At 39.1% G+C, this 16,122-nt stretch overlaps 1 protein-coding gene and 1 long non-coding RNA gene across 4 annotated transcripts; both read right to left on the bottom strand.

Annotated features, from left to right (window-relative positions):
- Window positions 1–74: 74 nt before the first annotated feature.
- Window positions 75–7,771, bottom strand: fam219ab (family with sequence similarity 219 member Ab). Of its 3 annotated transcripts, none has more exons than XR_010915474.1 (7): window positions 7,514–7,771; window positions 6,436–6,535; window positions 3,874–3,979; window positions 2,995–3,075; window positions 2,856–2,910; window positions 1,667–1,893; window positions 75–1,470 (listed from the first exon to the last, which is right to left on the bottom strand). XR_010915474.1 is itself a non-coding variant. In XM_067520036.1 (7 exons), the coding sequence occupies exons 1-7, from the start codon at window positions 7,589–7,591 to the stop codon at window positions 1,434–1,436; spliced, it is 612 nt and encodes a 203-aa protein (XP_067376137.1). In that variant the 5' UTR covers window positions 7,592–7,771; the 3' UTR covers window positions 75–1,433. The 3 variants fall into 3 exon arrangements, 2 of the variants coding, with proteins under 2 accessions (XP_067376137.1, XP_067376138.1); XM_067520036.1 differs by having other exon boundaries at window positions 1,739–1,893; XM_067520037.1 differs by having other exon boundaries at window positions 75–1,893.
- Window positions 7,772–9,526: 1,755 nt separating this feature from the next.
- Window positions 9,527–15,808, bottom strand: LOC137136715 (uncharacterized). Its single transcript, XR_010915617.1, has 2 exons — window positions 15,531–15,808; window positions 9,527–13,166 (listed from the first exon to the last, which is right to left on the bottom strand). It is a non-coding gene; the product is annotated as an uncharacterized lncRNA (long non-coding RNA).
- Window positions 15,809–16,122: the final 314 nt, after the last annotated feature.

The raw sequence follows: 16,122 nt of genomic DNA, 5'->3' as shown, positions 1-16,122 counted from the left end.
GATTTCTTTTATTTATACTTATATACTATATTGAGATGCAGGTGTAATAACAAAAGCATTAAACTAAAAGGGAGTGCTACATTAGCTTTGTGTTTATTTGTTGTTTTCATACATCACACATAACAATAACATTGTTAAATACTATAATGGAAGTGTTTACAATTTAAGAAAAATCATTTAAAAAACGGGAAGAAACAACTAAAAACAATTAACACCCATGTCTAAATGTTAAAAAAAAACTTCACCAACAGCAAATGCTCATATAAATAAACTAAATTATCAATATGGCAATAAATACACACATCGTTTAAACTTCTCTGTACTTAAGGCATACTCTAAATGCAAATAATCAACTGATTTCAAGGGGAGAGAGGCTCATAAATGAAAGATACTGGTTCTCCAAGTCAACGATTCTTCTAGTTTTACTAGAAGTATTCCAATCTATTACTCATAAGAGACAAATGGATTCCATCTCACTCTTTTTTTTTTGGCATTTCATGTTAATATGCATGCATATGCATATATATACATATATGTGTGTGCGTGGCAGACAGAGAAGAGAGAGGGCAAATACTTCAGGTAACTGAACATGTGTGCTCCCATAGTGATACACTGTGTAAGAATAAAAATGGTTCAGCAGGAAATAACACAACAAAGTGTACTGAAAAAAACAACCTAAAGCCCCTCTCCAGACCCTTTGGCCTTGATAGCATCTGAATCATGTGAGCATCATGTGTTAGAGGGCAATGATATGTAATCCTCCCTTTTCATTTCCGATAAGACACTGTCACTGTTATGCAGGAAATAGTACAAAGAAATGGCCGCAAAATAACTAAAGAAGAAAGTGCAAATTCAGAAGATCAAGTGACGCTAGCTCCACAATGGTAGCATGTGATTGCACAACAGACATGGGGCTGAAATCTGATGTGCAACATGCTACCTATTATTTTCCATTCAATTATTCAGTCTGGTGCTTTTCATGCAATTTGTTCCTCAGCCATTTATGTTCATACATTCATCTATACACTCTGTCATAAAACATCCCAAGCCAGTGTGTGAAAGAAAGCGGCAGTGCTGAAATTGATGTGAATGAGGCAATGACCCAACCTGTGCTACATAACAACCATGTACAGTACAACAAAATACAGTACCAGATATCCTCACTTTTCAAATATCTTCACTTCAACACATTTAATCATCCTGATACCTCTGTTTAAAAAAGTAAGAATTTAAATAAAAATTACCCCCCCCAAAAAAAACAACAACCAAAAAAACAGGAAAATGCAAAAATGCAAGCCAGAATTCAGGTAAGCAGAACAATTGAGTCAGCAGCAATGATAACGTTTCTTATTCTTCAGGGTGATTGAAATCACTTAACAGCTTCCATCCTACCTTTTGTTCTTCTGGTATCAGTGCGTTATGTCACATCATGTTCACCAAGAAAAGGGCTGCCAAACACAAGTGAATGTCCTACCATAGGAGGAAACCAATATCTTTAGTGTCATTTTAAATACATATTTTCACACTCGTTCCTTCTCCTAGATTTTAAACCAAACTTTCTAAATGTTAATTTGTTTATTTGTCATTATCATCATAGCATTTAACTGTCAGTACAATATTCTACCATTGCTTCACTGTCGCCGCTCTGGCGGTGAAGTAAACTCACAGCAGATGAAGATCAGGGAATCATGTTGTGTGGAAAGGGGTAGGGGGAAGGAGGTCAAATTACTGGGGTTACTGTATTTGGCAGGTGGTGGAGGAGGTTGCCTGGCAACACATGCAGGTAGGGTTGACTGATTTGGGCGGGATCAGATCCAGGTCTTCATCGTCGGGGATCTCATCTAGGCGGTAGCCATCTTTCAGCAGCTGGATGTTGAGATCCTGATTGATTTGCTGAAGAAGGGTGGAGGGACAGAAGAGATTATTGGTCACCCCCATCAGTACAGTGCATCAGTACAAGACATTTACTATATTTTTTTACTATACCATGAAAAAAGACACTCTGCAGTGAAATCGGAACACTAATCACACAACCTCACATGCCATTACACTTTGGGACATTTAAAGAAATATTTGACATTTTGGGAGACATCCTTTTTCACTTCATGCTACGTATAGTGAAGGAGCTAGGTCACAGCAACAAGGCTGTACAAGTTAAAATGCTTTATGAAACCAAAAAGAGGAACTAATGGGTTAGAGGAAGGCACAAGCACAATTGTTAATTGCAATGTACATTGTAAAAAACAACACAAAAAACCCCACACTGTTTTATGACAAGAAGTACATGTTTTCTTTGAATTTATCACTTTGTAATATTAATTCAACATCCACAAATATGTGTTTTGGCTAGGGAGGGGGCTATATTTGATAGTGGACATCTTGGACAGGAAGGAAATCATGGTAGTGAGTAGGTCTACAACGGTGGAAATTGTGGTTATGTGACAACCACTTCACTACCAGACGCCCCCACAACATGCAGATATTAAGATTTGGTCGTGACTTACACTGGCTAAAAGTTATAGTTGTAACCATGGCAAAGCGAGTCATGGCACTTTAACAGATGGCTGTACTTTCTCATAAACGTGATGACTACTGTCCCACTGTGATGCCTTTTTTCAGCAAAACAATCCCTTTGTTTGTAAGCAAAGAGAAGCATTGTCTTCATTTAAAATCCCAACGTTTTTCCTGTCCCATCTATTGTCCATTAACTCTACACTGTAATGTACTTTGCCATGTGAACAACAACTACTACTAAGGAGCCCACACCTACAGGATTAACATGAATATGCAGGATGGAGAAGAAGGCCAGGGAGGGAGTAAATCAGAGAATAAATGTAAAATATCATGCAGCTCACCTCAGCAGAGGAGTAACCCGATGACGAGTATCTCGACATGTCGAAATCATCATCACTGAAACAGAAAAACACAAGTTAGCATATTTCTGAGAAAGAGAGTAAAGAGAGGCAAAAAGTGTATTGCTGCGTGTGTGTTTACCTGTCTGTGTCTAAGGCCACCAAAGGCTTCTCATCCGGGCTCTGGTCTAAAGAGGAATAGCCTTTATTGGGCACTACCAACCTGTGGGGAAGAGAAATCAGAAATGGGGAGAGAGAGAGAAGTAATCAAAGGAGCAGAAAGGTTACAACAGAGGAAGGATGGAGGTGGGGGAAAGAGATTTACAAACAGGAAGAGCTGGGTAAGACGAGTGTTGGCACAGATGTTGAAAGAAAAGGAAGGCGGACCTGGGCCTGGGGGCAACATCACAGCTGAACTACAGTAACAACAGAAGTATGAAAAAAGTCCAATTTTTTAACTTGGACATCATACAAACCCTGAATCAATGCATGACATGACTGATGATGATGATCTCCTTTCGGCTTATCCCGTGAGTTCGGGGTCGCCACAGCGGATCATTGTCCACATGTTGATTTGGCACAGTTTTTACGCCGGATGCCCTTCCTGACACAACCCTCCCCAATTTCTACCAGGCTTGGATCGGCACTGCATCGCTGGGGAGGGGGAATAGGCTGTTAGGGGTTCAGGGTCTTGCCCAGGGATACTTCGACATATAGCCAGGGCCGGGGATCGAACCACTCACCCTGTGGTCCGTAAGCAACTGCCTTTACCAACTGAGCTATAGCCGCCCCTAATGCATGACATGACTGAATATGTATAAAAACTCAATTTTGGCCTCAGTTATTTTGGTAAATTAGCCAGAGTAGCAAACTAAGTGATAAGCACAATCTACCACTGGGCTGCACTGTAGTTACTGTCATTTCACAGAAAGATACCAGCAAGCAACAGAAAATCGAAGTCTTTCTTAGACGTCGATGGCGACCTGGATATTTGTGTTTTCCCCTAACTTGGCTGACTTACCGTGTTCTGGCCATGACATTGTTTTTTTTGGGCTGCTGGTTGACTGGACTACCCACAGTGTTGCCATTCTTCAATGAGCCCTTCCTAGCCAGCTCTCTCTGTTGTTCTGCACACAAGAGACACAAAGTAACACACACACATACATTATTAAGGCATGAAATGACACACAAACTGCACCAAAAGCCAAAAGTGATGGAACAAGACCGAACTAATATTTATGCCAAGACTTGGAGGACATGTGCAATCCAATGTAGCAATTTTCTTATAAGCTAATAAAGCTTCATAGTGGACTAATGTAAAGCATTGTTTTGCTAATACAAATATTTTTCTCAACTTTCTGTTGTCACTTTTAGTTTATTAGTTAACACCGGATGAAACAACCCTGACACATTACCAAAGAGGACAAAAGCACAAATTCTCACTAATGAGTGTGACGACCAGTGAATGGTACCAATTTTAAATCTGACTTCTACTACTGACATTTTCTCTTCCTCAACATCCCCACAGACCAGGTTTTATTAACATACAGCAATACCAACACACTCTGTGTGACTTCAAAAGCTTTAGCCTCCCTTTTCTCTCATTTGTTTCTCGTCAACAGCATTAAAAATGCTAGAAATGTTGTATGTTAATGTATAATTTTATTGTGCCAAGAGTTATCAACATTACATTTCAATCCTTAAAAGAGTTTTAGAAAATCAGCAAATGTACTTTTCCATCTCAAGGTCACAAAAGCTAAAGGACATATACCAAACAGGCACAATTAAAGAACAATGCTCAGATTATATTTTAAAGACAGGACATTTTATGACAGTGTTTAGATGTTGGAACAACTGCAAAGAATAAGACAAACCGAATAATGTGAAGTGCAAATATAGCAATTAATGCGGCTCCACAATCAATATGCATGTGGGTGCTTGAGTTAAATTTTAAAAAGGACATTGTCACGCTTTTTCAGTCATTTTAAACATTTAGTATCTTTAGGCTTTAGCAAAGAGTAGCTAGGAAATAAGTGATGTTTACCAGTGAACTTGCTGAAATGAGGTTAGGGACTGTGCTTTTCTTAAACACAAGAGGCTCAATCTAAACATTAAACATCTATTTGCTAATTAAGATGTACCTGACAACAAACTTTATAAATGATTGATAGAACCCATTGGCAGCAAAGTGGGGATAAAGTGTAAATAAAAAGAAAACAAGGATTTGAAAATCATTTGAAACATATTTTTTCATTGTAAATAGCACAAATATAATAAATGTTGAAACTAAGAAATGTAACTGTTTTGATTTTCATTTGATTTTTCTAATTTCATTTTTGACCCTGGTTCATAAAACCCCCTATCCTATTTATTCTCCAACTACCCCCATACTACCCACCGCATATTATCTGTGACTGTGTTCAGTCAATCAGAAGCTCGAAGGCATCAGTTCACTTTGTCTTCCCCCACTCCACCATCAAGATGGTATCTTCCAGCATCTCACTGAGTAAACACACCTGACCCGATGATCTGCAGTGAATATGGCAGGGATGACTGGAGAACAAGCAGAGCAGGGGGGGCTTGAAGACCAGGTTTGAGAACCCCTGCATTAGTGCTCACAGCATGGGAAACTTGCACATCAGTGAAGACTCCATTAACGCTGAACAGTAGGTTTTCAAGCAACATATTCTGCCACCCAGATTACATCTTTTTCACAGAAGCCTTCTTTGTTTTAGTGAAGACAAACCACATTCTATATGTAATAAAACAGCATGACTCTGTAGTCTAAATGTCCATTTGCTAAACTGGCTTCCCTGCAGTCAAAACCCGTCATCCATTGAAAACATTTGGCACATTATGATGATAATGGATGCCCTGAACTGTTGACCAGTTGAAATTTTATATCAAGCAAGTGGGATGAAAAAGCACTTTCAAAACTAAAGCAACAGGTTTCCTTAGTTGCTGATTGTTGTTAGAAGAGGAAGAGATGCAACACAGTGAAAAACATGCCCCAATCTCAAACGATTAAGTTTCTCAGTGAATGTTGTCTTTGTACTATTTTCAAGTAAAAATATGTTTTTAATGATCGATAAATTATTGCATTCTCTTTACTCACGTTTTACTCAGCATACCAACATTGAGAAATGGAAATGAGATTTGTTCTAAACCTAGTACTAGCTTCTAATATATCTGTATCTATTGTCAGTGTAAACAGAACCTGGTTTGGGTCATGGAAACGTTGTTCAGGAAAAAACATAAAAAAAAACTATTTTGTGGCATATTAATAACTAAAACAATTATTGGATTGCTAAAAAAACTGACAGATAAATTGATAATTAATATATTTGCTGCTCACATAACAATGAGTATTATCTCCTTTGCCTTGAGACAGGATGTTCTTCCAAAAACTGATCCTTACATACCATCACCCTATCAGAGAAAATGTCTCAACACAATTTGTACAAAGTATCCTCTGCCTTACAGCAAAAGTTACTCTTTTGACAGCAGGTTACTATTTATGGGATAGTTTACAACTGAGTAAAATGTATTACAATTACATGCTGTAGACTTGACTTACTCTTACCTATTTTCATCTGCAGGGGTGAGGGCTTGTAGTTGATGGTGACAGGTTCCCCCTCCCTTGTGTCTGAGTCCCCCTCTGAAGTTGTGGACAAGGCCGGGTCCTGCATGGACAAAAAGATGAGCAGAAATGGGCATTACTGAGGCATCCATGAATAATTAATATGTTTTCTGTAATGAATTATAGATCATTCTATGCCCAGACAACTTGAATAAACAGTAAATAGTCATAAATAGATAAAACGTGAAGGGGAATTACTTTATATGTAATGAATCCCAGTGCATGAATCATTATGTATAGCTTGTTTCAAAAAGAGCAAAAACTAAAAAATCTGCTCTGGAAACCCGTTAGAAAACAACGCACACATCTCGCCTACATTTCATATCCCTTTTTAATCAGTGGCTACATGACACACGCTGATGAATGATATGCGGACATCTCAGGACAGCAGGTCATATTACTGTGGGTCTAGCCTGATTCTCTAGCGGCCCCGGTCGTGGGCAGCAAAGGCCGCCCTGGAGGCTGCAGTAACCCAGGGCCCCGCTACAGGCCACGGAGCGCACCGCTAAACAATTTACACAGATTTATTTTTTTTAAGTCAAATTACGGTGGTTTAAAGGCACATACACGCATGGAGCCTATATGAGCCACTCAGTAATTGTGGTGAGGTGACACTTTAGCTGCACGGATGCAGGATGTAGGATCAGTGATGGGATGGGATGCTTGTTTTCGCCAGACATGACGGATGCTGCTCACTACGCAGCAGACTGGACGCTGATTTCGTTACATTAAGGCACAAAACCCCTCTTTACCAGCAAATGAATTATTATCTGATTTATTAAACTGACATTTTCACATGTTATTGTTTTACAGCGATTTAAACTTATTGAAAAAGATCTACTGGCACATCAGCTAACATTACGCATGGCAGGTGATGGATTTTTCGGCATCCCAAATCATAACATTATGATACGGCAGGCCTCATGCAATAAGCATCTTGGCGTAGCTAACAATTCTATCTTTTTAAAGAAGAAAACAACACCAAAACATTGAGCGATCATCTCTGCTGGATGTGACTTACCAGCGGCTGCATCTCAGCCTGCATCTCCGCCTCCTGCACGGCACTCGGCACTTGAAATCTATCTATTTCTTCCATCATTTTGGCAGCGCGCCTCCTTGCTTCTTTCGCCCAAAAACTAAATATAACTGGTCGTTTCGATGAGTTATCGCAGAGACTGTGAGTGGTATCAGATTTATAAAAATCTCAGTTGTTCTCCGGTGGCGAGCTACATCCCAGCACGCAGGATGCCGACGGTGGTGTGACCAGTTGGGTGACGGTGACTCCACCACCCACTTCCGGGTGGGGTATCACAAGCTAGGGCCCGGGGACTCAAAACGGGCCTTTTGAAGAGGACCAATGTGGTCCCCAGCAAAGTGAGGAGTGTCAGTGATTCAGATTTTGTCTAATCTGAGGGAATCATAACACTATATGTGAAATTCTCTATCATAAGTGTTTTGTCTGCTGATGCAGTTTTCAGTTTATGTGATTAGTTTTATTCTAATATAATTCTCCATTAAAACCACACGGCCAATGACTATAATATTACATTGATAGTAGAAATACACTGTCAGAAACAAATCACTTTTACCCACCGGCCTGAAAGTTAATTAACTCCTTATTCTGGAGCTTTAAAGACTCGTTAGTCTTCAGTAAAACCACAGCTTCAAGTACACTTGTAATAATACAAATGGCATCTCTGCCACTGTGTCTGATCATCTATGAAACTTTGGAATCCTGTCTGGAGACCTCTTGGAACCACATCACATGATGCAATGGACCATCAGACCCTCTGGATGGTTTTAGCTTTTTCAGTTTAGCCTTTATTACATTAATTGTGCTAACCTTGCCTGGGTTTTTTTACATTGTGACAGTTGTACTTAAGTTAACCAGAGTCTTTACTACTTACTATGAGGCTGGGGCATGAAAGTGTTTTAAATAAAGCATTAAATAAATACAGCAAATGTTTAAAAGATGCAGTAAACATTTAACTAATGTTTTGTGTGTATGATTTATCAAAAACAAATCTTTTAAAACTGTAACAAAGTCAAAACAAAACAAACACTGCAACATACTGGAGTGTTGGAGTATAACACAATAAATTCCTATCATTAATATTAAATGTTTATTTTCATTGCGACTTTATACTACTTATACTCATACTACCAGACTCCAGATTGTAATGTTTTATTTGGTAGCAGTTTACAATTCAAAAATGTGCTGGTAAATACGTGAGGATAAATCAGGAACCTGATAATTAATGAATTGTTAAAATATAATATAAGTATACTTAAAGTCGCATAGATCTAGAGTTGCACTTATTTGAGCTATCGTTAATGGTACAGAAGAAAAGCATCTGTCACGTCAATTGAAGGTTGAAAGTCTGTTACAAATGACTGTACATTGTTCTTACCTACAATTACCAGCAGAGAGCAGCAAAAGCACAGTAATAGAGGGGGACTGTGGCGCAGGAAGGTAGAACGTTCGTCCATCAATTTCACAGTGGTTCGATCCCCAGCTCCTCCGGTCACACGTCGAGGTGTCCTTGAGCAAGACACTGAACCCCAACTTAGTTGCTCCCGATGAGTGTTGGCCAGCTGAATAGCAGCTCCCCCATTGGTGTGTGTGTGTGTGTGTGTGTGTGTGATTGTGAGTGCGAATGGGTGAATAAGAAGCTTTAGCTTTGGCTTCGGCAAGCTTCTTGTGAGTATGTTTTTTTTTTCTCGATCATCTCTTTGGCCAATAGGTAGAAAATAAAATAGGTAGAAAAGTGCTATATAAGTGCAGACCATTTAGCATAATAGAGAGGGGTCTTGGCAGCTAATGAGCCAGAGCAGCAGCCAAAAGTGCGGTGACAAAATGAGGAGCACAATAATGTTTGAGCCAGCAGGTGGCAGTCTAATTCTACACAACAGGAGAGACATTAGTAAGGACTTGTAAGGTGAAGTGTTAATGTGTTTTTTTCAAATTCAAAGCACTTTGAGGTCCTTACTTCTGATCATGCATGTGAATCAGATATGAATAAAGCAGCACATATGGAGTTTAAATGTCAGTCTTTTTATTTTGTGGTTTAAAACAAATGAAAGAAATGTGTGCAGGTTAGGGAGACAATGTTCCTTTTTTCTGCGTCTAACATACTTTTCTCTGCTGTATTGATGCTTGTCCTATCATCATTGTTTCCATTTGTTTCCTACTATAATTGGAACTCTGTTGACAGCATAAACATTAATTCTAACAAATTTATACAGAATTATAATAATTTTGAAATTAGAGTTGCACTACTGTCAAACTTGATTTAATGACACCATGGGGGACCCCCCTGGGGGTTCTGGTATGCAAATCTGATTAAGTATGATTAAAATTGTGTCAGTAATTATTCAAACACAAGTAAAGCAACTATATTCATTCCTGCACCTAAACACCATTCCAAAACCACAAGCACTTTACACAAATTACTCATTATACTTCATAAATTAGTACGTCAAAATTCACTTCCTATCTCAGTCTGTTTCACACACTTGAAACCTGAAATGCTGTGGTTGGGGCACCTAAATACAATTTCAAATTACATAAGATTATTTTTATATCCATACATTTTATGCAGTTAGAGTGTAGAACATATTAACATTTGATCTGATAGTAGGCCACACACACACACACACACAGAGAGAGAGAGAGAGAGAGAGAGAGAGAGAGAGAGAGAGAGAGAGAGAGACTTTCCATGACTCAGTTTGGACTGATGTGCATTATGCAACCCTTCCAGTAGTGCAGATGGATCTGCAGATTACTGGCCCTTCACATGTTTATTAGTAATCTCTCTGTCTGCATTATTCGTCCCGATCATTATATAACATCATGTTGAGCTGAGTGACCCTCTTCCCACTCTACTACCATTGGAGAACCCAGGAAATTTGTTTGCTGCAGTGTAATGCGTTACCATAAATGGGGTGATGATGTGACTGCTGAGTTCAGAAGCCATGCTTAATTCTAACTGGATGAAGTAAACATCATCCACACTATAATTCTGTCTCCTGAGATGGATGGATCAGTGGAAGTTTGATGGATACAAGAAGCTGAACAGGGCTTACTGTGGGTTTTCATTCGTTATTAATTAGGTTATACAAATAATAATCATGACTTTCTTGAATAGATCTAGTTTGAAAAACATGGAAGATCAGTGCAAAGGTTCATTAACAGTATGTTTTAGACTGTACTCATCTAAACAGCTCATTATGGAGTAAATCACTGGATGTGTGCTGGCCAGTTTGCATAGATCTGGCACTATGAAGGAGTAGAGAAACAAATAAGAGAAAGAATGCCAAAGAGATAGAGGGGGAAACTGGCAGGCAGATAAATAGAAGGGAAGCAGATAAACACTATGATGATGAGCGGTTTCAAGTCAACAGCCCACCAAAGGCCCCAACCATCTGTTTCATATATGCCGTAAACCACTGTTTTACATATTTACATAAGTGTATTTGCAATCTTTTTCTTTTTGACACACTCAGTGGACATGTAGTTGACTCATTTTAATTGCAAACAAATGACATTACACAGTTATATAATTTATCTCAAGAGATCTGTGATAAATCCATCAGTAGAAGATCACTACAGAGTAAAACAAATGAAAGCACCTACATGCAATCACCCGTGTCCATGAAGTACTAAGAATAATAAAATTATTATTAGCACTTGGAAAGAATACTTTGTAAGTATAATTATCATTATATCATATTATCACTGATATTTTTGTGCAGGAGTCATTTGAGGAAAGACTACTGTTTATTTTTTGTAGGGGAACTTCAATCTACCCTCATTTTCTGTATTTAGAAAATAATTGTATTAATATTTTTTATTATAAGCTGAATTATGCACATGTAGCTGCCAAATAAATTCCCCAAAATTAGTATAGAATTGAATGGAAAAACTACATAAAAAGCACAAGCACCTAAAGATTATTACAGTATGCTCAGTCATTTGTATAATAAAGATCTTGTTCACTACTCGGAGACGATAACAACAGCCAGAATTTCCTCCCCTTCCCCCTTAGCTGTAATGCTAGATCATTGGAACAGAAAAGGATTTTAGGCTTAAAGCTGACAAACTGAATGTGGGTCACTGTTGAGGTCAGTGTGTTCCTCATTGATTAGTTAAGTTGAGGACATCAAGAAAAACGATCAGTTGTTCAAGTGACTCAATATCGTTTGTTAAAAAATTGACAATATGCACCAAAGGGACATAGCAACATTGAATTATAAACAAGAGTAATATTTTTATTCCATCAGACATCAGAAACAAATGATAAATTTAGGACCACAAGTCATTTAGCATTATACAAATTATCACAGTGAAAATATAGCAAAATGCTAAATTATAGCATATTCTCAATACCATTTAATCTGTTGATTATATATGATTTAAGTCATTAAAATCAACAAATAACCACAAATAACAAGTTGCAATACACCGAAGTGAAGATCCGATTGGACTAAATGCATTTAAACTCATATTCATAAATATAAAATATTTCCAGAGCCCTTTTATTAAAAAAGAAAAAAAATCAATTGTATATAAATAAAGGAGGCACACTGGGACACCAGTAGCATTATTGCTGTTAGTCTTAATCTCTGGGGTGCTGGATTGGTGAAATCTGAGATTTGTATGTCAAACTGGGGCCTTGAGCTCCTTTTTCTGTAAACAAAACGTGAAAGCCTCCGCTTCCCTGCATTTGATCATCTCCACCAAAAATCCACCCTTTGTCTGCATCTGTCTCTCTACTCCCACACTTCCTACAGCAGCATCTCTCTTCTTCCTGACAATGTCAGATGTTTGTCTACCTGTCATTTGTTTGCTGCCATCATTAGCACTGGAGCTGGAATATGCCAAGCCACTTGTTAGCTAAATAAGTACACTTTTTCTTCTATAAAATATACTTGTATCTCTCAGCCATCTCCAAATTCTTCTATTCAAGTGTTTTTGCCCTTACTCCTGTACATCCTCTCAGTTGTCTGTTGTGGAGCAATGAAAAAGAATGGAGTAGAGGCAATTTGTGTACAGAAAAGTGAACAGACAGATGGACAGTCCCAGTGATGCACAGCAGATATAAGAGGATTAGATGTGTTTGCTGTTGTTGGTCTTGCCTCAACTCTTAATTCCGTTAGCTTATTCTGAGCTCTTCTGAATGACTTGGACGAAAGAGAGCTGATGGTGGAGAGATGTGAACAGCATCTAAGACAAAAGCAAACACTGAGTGAAATTATTGACAAGAGTTGCTGAAGAGGAAACAAATAAGAAAAACATTGAATTTCACATTTAGGTTAGTCTTCTAAGAAACTACAGCTCTTCTGTAATATTTGAACCGCAGAAGATCCACGAACTGTTGTTTTGTTGTTTCCGTTTCAAGTCTGTGTCTTAAAGTCAAGAACAGGCCACAGTCAGCAGGTATTTCTTTCCTGACTTCTTCTCTTCTGGCTCCGATGTTACAACTGGCACTTTCTCTTGGCGTGAAGGCACCTTGCAGGCTTTGTAGAGGATGACAAACAGGATGAGGATGAGGATACCCACCAATGAGTTACACACAATGGCCATGATGGCCCATACAGACAGCCCCATCCTCAGATCATGCTCAAGTCTGAAACTGGCACCATGCTGGTCACTTCAGCTCCACAATATATCCCTGAAAGACAAGAAAATATGTCAGGCAGATGCTCACCCACACGTGGGCCAGCAAGGTCACCTAAAGATTACTTTCTCTCTGACAAGCCACTTACTAAGTGGCTTTATCCCTGCTGATGCCATTGGCCTTTATAGAACAACATATACCTGCATGAGTAGCTACAGGTAGTAGTAATGTAAAAGAGAAGTGTCAGCCTGATGAAGAGAAAGATGCCTTTTAGGACACTGTTCTAATAATCTCTTTGTGATCAGAGTATTACAAAACAGGAAATGCCTCTGCCTTCCGGTAATGAAACATAGTTTTTTATCCATTTCCTTAATGCAGACAGAGCGAAAGAGAGAGAAAGGGAGGGCGGAAGTTTCAAATTTGAGATGGAGAATGTTAATGTTTTCCCTCTCAGAGTTTAACAGATAAAAACTTGAGCTCACTGGCTCACTTCTAAACCTCCCTACCCTCTGATGAATTTAAAACTAGAAAACAAATGTCTTCTTGTTTCCAACTGATATTGCAGTACTGCAACAGTCCAAGCCTGTGGTTGAAAACTCATTTGAGCATTATTTTTCCCTTTATAGGCATTTTTTGACAAACCCAAATAAAGACGGATCGCTCTAAGTCAGAGTAGGTGGCAGTGATGCATTTGATCTTTTCTGCAGTGCACAAAGTCGGTCCATGTTTATACCAGATGGGACCATCTCTGAAAGCTGGTGGCATCACTGTGGGCAAAATTAGCCCCATAACCACTAACTTGGGTTATTGTCAATAAAAGAGCCCTCGCAGTTTTGTAGAATATGTCCTAAACATCCTGCCACATTTTTGCCGAAGTGAGGTGACATTAAATCCAGTTTAGAATTTCAATTAAAGCAAAAGTGAGGAATGTGGCAGCAAATAGACTACAGAGATCCCACAAGGAAAGATCTGCTTGAGTGTATGCTGCAGAGAAAGAAACATCTAATAAATCTGAGTAATCTATTGGAGCACAGAACTGTTCAGGGGTGCAGTTAACCGAAATACACACAACATTTATGCTGTGTGTATTACAATTACAATACATTTCCATAACAAATACATAATTTAGATGATTGTGGTTCCTGTCCTAATTACCACTAGGATAATGCTTTTTCATTTGTAGGATAAATACATTTCCTCTGATTTCAAGATGTATTTGACACATTTGGTGTTTTTTTTGTCCTTTCGGCTTATCCCATGAGTTCAGGGTCGCCACAGTGGATCATTGTCCGCATGTTGAGTTGGCAGTTTTTAAGCCGGATGCCCTTCCTGACACAACACTCCCCAATTTCTACCGGGCTTGGACCGGCACTGCACAGTTGGGGATGGGAAAGGGCTGTTGGGGGTTGCCCAGAGACACTTCGACATATAACCAGCACTGGGGATCGAACCACTGACCCTGTGGTCCGTGGACGACTGCCTTTGCCAGCTGAGCGACTACCGCCCCCATGTATTTGACACATTAAAGGAAGCAAATGCATTTAAAATTCATATAGGAATAAATTTTTGGAAATATGCACATAGTCAGTGTACTAAAATGTATTTACAAATTGTTTTGGTGCACGTGAATCTTACATGTTTAGTATATCACTACTCTTGACAGGTAAAATATATTTAGTGAATGCATTTAATCATCTGAACCCTATGCTGCTCTGATTATCAAAGTACCAAATCACACAGCCGCTCATTTGTAAAACATCTTGTCAGTAAATCAAACGTTTACACTTCTAGTTTGGGTAGATGTGTAAGTTAATATACTGGAAAAGCATACACGTAAAAAAACATACAAACTTGTGCAGAAAGACATATGCAAAGACTTCCTGACGCCACGTTCAGACGAAAGAAACCTAAAGTGACACGTCATGCAACAGCAAAACATCATAGAAATATGTGTATTCCTGAATGGTTTCATTGACCCATATAAATGTGTTTTTACATCTAATCTAATGTAAATGTAGGCAAATATTACATGCACCAAAGGCTGCCCTCCTACAGTGAGTGTGAGCCCTTCACAAACACTCAGACCTGAGCTTGCACTGACCACATGGAAAGCAGGAAATTGTGCAGAATGCATCACCTGCACCACCTCGTTTTAGAGGACTCCATCTTATTTGACTGAACCCAGCTCAGTTGAGAACACAAGCTGCGTGGCTGCAGTTCACTAAGAGTGGACAATCAACAGTGTTGACTGATGACACATAATATAACAGCTGAGCATAGTAATGTCTGAGTAATAAAAACACCATCACACACAAACACCGTTACATTAGTAGCACTAAAGATCATAGGGTGACATTAGCTCCCATTTTTTGCTTCACTTGCTCTCCAAACACAGAGACATCTCACGCAGCAGCCTACCCAAGTCTTCTCTCTGATGTCCCGTGTCGATACGTTTGTACTTTTGTGTCTTTTCCTTTTTCGCGCGCCTCAACTCTAAACTCAAACCGAGTTCAGATACATGTTTCGGAACCACCGATGATCATCGACTTGCGGCATCTTCACAAACGTGTTTGTGAGTGTTTTAGGTGAGTCTACAAATGGCAAAAATGGCTCAGGAGCACCACCGGACTGTTAATGAAGCGAGGCTGGCGGAGTCCCCGCCGGCTGGCTGTCTGTTTTGCGACAGACGCGGGGGGAGGGGGGGGTCACCCCACCTCCTCTTCCACCGATCCCTCCCTCTCTCCGTGTTACTATTGAGCTATTTATACTCTATACAAACATCCCATCGAGGGCTTTTCCTCTCACACCTCTGTAAATTGAAAACATGGGTACAGTGCAATTAAAAATTAGACTTTGTCAAGATGATCAAATAGACTGTAGACTCTTTAAAACAAACGTTTCTGCTCCTTTGATCCAAATCCAAGTTCTTCTTCAATGTCCAAACTATAATGGCACTATTTAGACCAACGCAAGAGAGAAACCTATGCTTCTTTTTCTTAAGTAGGCTCTT

This window comes from Channa argus, chromosome 11 (genome assembly GCF_033026475.1).
Source record: "Channa argus isolate prfri chromosome 11, Channa argus male v1.0, whole genome shotgun sequence".
In the NCBI taxonomy this organism is placed as follows: domain Eukaryota; kingdom Metazoa; phylum Chordata; class Actinopteri; order Anabantiformes; family Channidae; genus Channa; species Channa argus.
The sequence above is the reverse complement of the archived record's forward strand: the minus strand, read 5'-3'. Positions and strand labels throughout refer to the sequence as shown.

Excerpts from the sequence above, each read along its gene's own strand:
- fam219ab (XM_067520036.1), bottom strand. The coding sequence starts at position 7,591 with ATGATGGAAGAAATAGATAGATTTCAAGTGCCGAGTGCCGTGCAGGAG. Across the intron at positions 6,536-7,513 it reads AGGCTGAGATGCAGCCGCTG|GACCCGGCCTTGTCCACAAC; the intron begins GTAAGTCACATC and ends TTGTCCATGCAG. Across the intron at positions 1,894-2,855 it reads CGGGTTACTCCTCTGCTGAG|CAAATCAATCAGGATCTCAA; the intron begins GTGAGCTGCATG and ends ACCCTTCTTCAG.